The following is a 6083-nucleotide window of genomic DNA, read 5'->3' on the forward strand; positions in this document are numbered from 1 at the left end:
TAATTATAGCTCAGTTATAATTGCTTACATGAATTCAGGTTCAATCAGCTCACAGTCATCTTAAGACTATAGTCCCATGCATACATATCAGGGAGGTGAAATAAATCCCAGTAGGCACAATAGACTGTGATTCCAGATTGGGCTGTATGTCATTCAAAAAACTCAGGAGTTTATAGTGAAAAGGTTAGAATGACCCATGTACAAGACATAAGAGTAAAACCTAAAATTTCTTACCGTGCAGTTGTAATCCGCCTTCAGTGCCATATCTTGGGATGTACTTGACAGACCTGGCATTTATTGAAGAAGGAACACCCAACTTTACTGAAGAAGGCCTTGTCAATTTTTCCAAAATGCGAATGGTAATACTTCTCTCTACATTTTGGTTTCAGTTTACAAGGACTTACTATGGACCATATATTGACTGCATTTCAAGGTGTATTATAGGTAGAAATGAGAACGAAATTGTTTATTATTGTATGCAGGGTCAATGTTCTATCACCACCTGCTGGTGAATTTTGGAGTGCCCATAATCCAGTTTATATGTATGTACACACATTTTCCCGTTTGTACAAGAGTAAGTTGAAGATGATCAGCTGAGTCAGCTGTTTTGCATTCAGTGAAATATATAGATAATGTACAGAACCTAGAACTTTACTTCCTTAACCAGCATTAGTTGCCTATGAGGAGCATGTATGTGTTTTCCGGCAATCAGAAATGAACAGAAGGGCATAATCAAGTTATTTATTTATTTCATAAAATGCATATATATATTTCTTTGTCATGCACAAACAGCATGCTTTGAGAAGAGGGCAGTTTTCAGGAGATAATTAAACTGCAATAGATGCCTTTACAGTTGATTCATAAATGAAATATTAGGTGGATTTGTGTAAATGAGGGAAAGGTCAATATGGCCCAAGTGAGGTTGAAATTGTAATTCAGAAGAAGATACATGTAAAAGTCTCCTGAAACGCCATTTGTTGCAGGATAGAATATTTTAAATTCCAGTGAAGTCAGTGGCTTGGATCCAAAGTTGCTCCTCCATTCACAACTTCCCCTAAACATAACACCCACACACTCACACACACACCGCCTTTTCACACACCATTCCGAAGATTCTCTCAAGCACTGGGAGCAGGGGTTTTTTAATAGCATGCAGGGTGCTGCAGAGGAAAAAAGGAGGCAAGAAAAAAACCATTACAGTGGTACCTCTCGTTACGAACTTAATTTGTTCCGGAGATCCGATCTTAACCTGAGGTACCACTTTAGCTAATGGGCCCTCCCGCTGCCGCCACGTGATTTCTGTTCTCATCCTGAGGTAAAGTTCTTAACCCAAGGTACTACTTCTGGGCTAGCGGAGTCTGTAACCCAAGGTACCACTGTACATGGTAATAAACTCTGTTCATTCATGAAAGGAAAGTTAGGATCCAAGCTAGTATGTATGAAATTAAACAAGAGACTCTTTTTTTATATTTGTTTCTTTAACAGATATCACATATTATCAGGGAGATACGACAGTTCCAACAGACTTCCTATCGCATAGAATACCAACAAAAGGTATTGTACTTTCATCTGTCCTCTTGTACCAATATAAAGTTTCTGTGGTGCTCTAGGTGTACAACCACATTTTTCATTTAGTGGAAAAGGAGATGTTTATGACTCATTGTTAAATCTAAAATACTGGCTAGATCATTTGTTTTCCTTGAATAGCACAATAAGTTCTGCTCAGGAAGGGTGCAATGGGAACAGTGATCTGATATGTCCTATTTACAGGGACAGCAAGCTAGGCCTAAATTTATAATTGCAGAGTCTCCAGTAAATTGCATTATCTGTGGAATTCCACATTTATTACTTTTGCTAAAGACTTACATTTGTGAAATAATGTGGATTAGGGATGGGAGGCTGGAAGATTGTTTGAGATCTACTTGGGTATTTGCAGTACAGTACCGTATTTTTCGTCCCATAGGACGCTCCGTCCCATAGGACGCACCTAGTTTTTTTGGGGGGAAATAAAGGAAATTTTCTCCCCTTTATTTCCCCCCCAAAACCAGGTCGGGGAAACCGAACCAGGTTGAGGAACAGCGGGATGGCGGCGCTGCGCCTCCTTGCTGTCCCCCGAGCTTGTGGGGCTGGCCAATGTCTGTCCAGCAGGCGGGGCGCTCTGCTTCAGGGCACCCCTCGTGCCGGGCAGCAGGCTACTATCCGCAGCGTAGGGAGCCCTGCGGGAACTCCCGCAAGGCTGCCTAAGCTGCAGATGTGTTCCTGAAGCCTGGAGAGCAAGAGGGGTCGGTGCGCACCGACCCCTCTCGCTCTCCAAGCTTCAGCGAAAGCCTGCATTCGCCCCATAGGACGCACCCAGATTTCCCCTTCATTTTTGGAGGGGGAAAACTGCGTCCTATAGGGCGAAAAATACGGTAATTTGTGTTGTAAACCGCTTTGAGATTTGGTTATTTAAAATATAAAGCAGTATAGAAATGAATTTAATAATAATACAGGCAATCCTCGTTTTGCACGGGGGTTCCTTTTCCTTTCTTCTAGGTCACTCAGTACTTACTTGACAAGAGTCTCATCATAGATGAAGATACTTTGTATGAACTATCCCTAAAAATTGAACCTAGGCTGCCTGCCTGAAAAAAATATCAGTGCTGTCCTTCAGCCTGCAGAGAACTTTAGAGTAATGGGGAAATTATGCATGATGTGCCCCCCTACAGAATGCAAGGGGGAAAGCTGGAAGAAATTCAAATTCCCTTTTTGATTAAGGGACTCAGAGCCTCACAGAGATTCCTTTTTGGGCACAGAGAAGCAGTTGCTGGAAGTAAAAGACCAAACGCCAGAGATGTTGATTAAACAGCTGTTGTTTTGCAAACGTGACAGTTTAGTGAAACAGAGACTTAATGAAGAAGAAAGGAAATCGCTGTAATAACCACACTGAATGAGGCAATAATGGGGCAAAGTTAAAGTTATGGATAACACATTCCATTAGACTTCAATGAACGAGGAAATACAAGTGTAAAGCGAGAGGCTTTGCCTACCCTTATTTGGATACAATGCAGGATCCACAAAGAGCATGCAAGGAACTACATATTTTGATCCAGTTTGCAATTCATCGTGTCCATTGTAAAGTAATATTTTAATCCGTAGATGATAATATCTAAGAGCACCATCAACTGCATTTGTTATTTAAACCATTCATTCAAAGTATCTTATTTGTCAATAAATCCTGGTATCTCCTTTCCCCAAAAGGCTGGGGAGCAGAGATGCAGCATATTAAAAGCTACCTTAATATTGTACATACATTTTTCTTTCTCTAGAAGTATGATTAGTTAATCTAGGGTACAAATGGATACACTACCTTACAATGTTGTCAGACATACACACTTGGGTGGGACTCTGATATTTGAGTTCCATGGCAAAGCCTGGCCTTATAGAACAGGAATGGGGAACTGACCAATTGTCACCCTGGCTGAGATTGATAGGAATTGCAGGCTAGCAGCATCCATAGGGCCACCAACCCCCCACCCCCTACTATAGTAGATTAATTGCTTTGCTCTCGGTTTTGGCAGAGCTATTTCTATAACTTTTGTTTAAAAATATGTTCCCCCATACTGAGCATACCATGTGTGCTCCTGTGCATATATGCACAGCACTTTACATGTGTGGGCTTCCTCCATCAAGTTTGGAGAGCAGTTGCAAGCAACTAACCCACTGCTAGCACTAAGCTTTTCTCCCTCCTTGCATTAGTACCAAAGCCCTATCTCCCATCAGGAATAGGTCAACCAAAGTAATCTTACGACTGCATCGTATGACTTGGAACTCCTGTTAGTCTCATGTACTTTAGAACCAGTTCTAAAGGTTTAGATGTTGGCAGTGTCAGACAGAATCACACCCATGCATTGCTGCTACATGCCATTGCACTGTGACGTGCATTTAAACACCGCTGAGCCTCACATAATGGTTGCAGGGAGCTCCTTGCACACACTAGAACTCAGTGGAGTCTTTGCAGCCTTGAACATATAGGAATTACTGATTATTTTGCACGTAACAACATTGCTAAGAAAGGTTGATCTATATAAATTACACTCTGGCACCAGTAATTCCGGGGGACAGGAAGAGTAGAAACATTTATTAATTTTTTAAAAAGCAGTAATTCGTCCACTCATTGGATAAATGAAAACATACTTTGTTCCCTTTTAAAATACTGCAAAGGATTCCACCTCACCTAACCCCCTTCCCGTATGCCATCCTTAAGAACCAAAACTTATGGGACACAATCCAGGGAAAATCAAGCAACTTTAGGTCATATTGAATTCAACAGGAAGAATGTACTTTTAATATTTATCAAATCAGTGTGGTTTCTGACTTGTGCCCCTTAGTACTAGCCTTCCCCCCCCCCATGTGCTCCCTGATTAAGTCCTTTTATTTAAAATGCTTGTGGTACTTCCCATGGTTCTTTGATAACATGTAGCCTCCTTTTTGTAGTTGCATGGAAAGTGAACACAAACACATCACTAAAAACAGAATGCAGATACTAGCACTGTTGAATAACTAGGCTGGAAAAGTGCCCTTACTTTTCCAATGACTTATCAGCCAGTTGACAAAATAGGGCTAAATATCATTATTTACCTCCCTTAAACCCTCTCAGGGAGATAAGTGTTTTAAAAAAAGATTGCCACCTAAGGCATATTTGAACTGATCTTTACCAGACTAAGCTGCTAAATCCTAACAATAGAAAATGGATCTGCCTAGCTTCTGTTTTGTTTGCGCATTTTTTCATCTTTATTTGCACTTTAATATATATTGTCGGCCCAGAGAAGAGCTGAACAATAAATTCCGCTTATGTCTAACTGCAAATACTACTAGCATGTATTAAGTATCTGTGCAGTAATAAGTTTTATTGTTTCTACCTGCTAGAGGCCTGGGTTTTACTATTATTAATAAACGCACGAATGGATGTCAAAGAAGTCTTGGGAAATTCTCAGTAAGTTTTTTTTTTTTTAACAAACAAAAAAATAAGTAAAATTCCTAAGGCATGTTTTAAGTACTTCTGGTTAATGAATGTGGTAAACTTTAACTTGGGGAATGCTATTTATAGATGTGTATTTATTGCTTGTCCTTTCATTAGTGTCCAACAGGAAAAGCAGACTGCATCTTGATGCATGATAAACAGAAGCATGGGTTATTTGGACAAAACACTTATTTTACTGCATATTTGCAAAAAAAAAGTTTTTTTTAATCCATATGGCAGTTATTTAATAAAGGTGCTCACATCTCAAAAGGAGGTACCTTTTTACTTGTCTGTGGGTTCTCCCCTTTCTATTCTTTTTGTTCCGCTCACCTACCTGCCATAAAACCTATACAATGTAATACCTATAGTTCTTTATGGGCATTATCTGTGATGTACAGGGGTTGATCATTTATAACTTCATTTTCTTGTATTTCATTTTGCAATATCAGCTTTGTACTTGGGGAGGAGCCTCTGCGTATCCTGGTGTATAAGTGCAGCAGAAGGTGCATTTCTGTGTCTTTATCCTATTTATTTTACTCCTGTTATTAAAATATAAGTTAACCCTGTTGCTGTGGGGTCCTTGTTGTCTATGTTTAACCTCTTATAGTTTCACAGTTTCAAGCAAAGCTGAATTGATCAGTCGCCCCAATCAGATGAAGGAAATTAATGTGTGAAAATGGGCTTCTATGCACATTTCTGCTGTGACACAGATGCAAGTTAGCTGCAAAGTTTAGAAATCTTGACTTGACCTACTAGCATGCACCATCTCTTGCACCATCTCGTAGAAGAGTACACTTTCATTTCAAGTGTTCTGAAGTAGTGAAGGAGGCAATTAGACTGAATTTCAGCACTCCTTTGGCTATCCAAACCGGCCTGTAATTTCTATGGGACATGGCATGGGGATGGTATCCACAATATACAAAATACTACTCCTACAAGCCCACTCATCTCAATAAAAAATAAATGGGAGAATGATATAGGTTACAAAATAAACTCTACTGAATGGACTAAACTGTGGTCTAAACCACCCTTTAAATCCATCTCAGCCAAAAGAAGGGAACTCACTTTGAAGTTAATCTGT

At 39.9% G+C, this 6083-nt stretch overlaps 1 protein-coding gene and 1 long non-coding RNA gene across 7 annotated transcripts in view; one reads left to right on the top strand and one right to left on the bottom strand.

The window, feature by feature from the left end:
• Positions 1-5568, top strand: part of RASGRF2 (Ras protein specific guanine nucleotide releasing factor 2) — an 87784-nt gene extending 82216 nt beyond the window's left edge. For all 5 annotated transcript variants that reach the window (XM_083577354.1, XM_083577352.1, XM_083577351.1 and 2 more), the window contains exons 25-27: positions 242-359; positions 1486-1554; positions 2536-5568. In XM_083577354.1, the coding sequence (XP_083433480.1) occupies positions 242-359; positions 1486-1554; positions 2536-2628 (280 nt within the window). In that variant the 3' untranslated portion in view covers positions 2629-5568. The remainder of the gene's footprint in view (positions 1-241; positions 360-1485; positions 1555-2535) is intronic.
• LOC310745259 overlaps positions 1-6083 on the bottom strand; it is a 153947-nt gene that overhangs the window by 115362 nt on the left and 32502 nt on the right. The gene's annotated exons all lie outside the window — the stretch shown is intronic.

Source organism: Podarcis filfolensis (assembly GCF_964270895.1).
Source record: "Podarcis filfolensis genome assembly, chromosome: 11".
Classification (NCBI taxonomy): Eukaryota; Metazoa; Chordata; class Lepidosauria; order Squamata; family Lacertidae; genus Podarcis; species Podarcis filfolensis.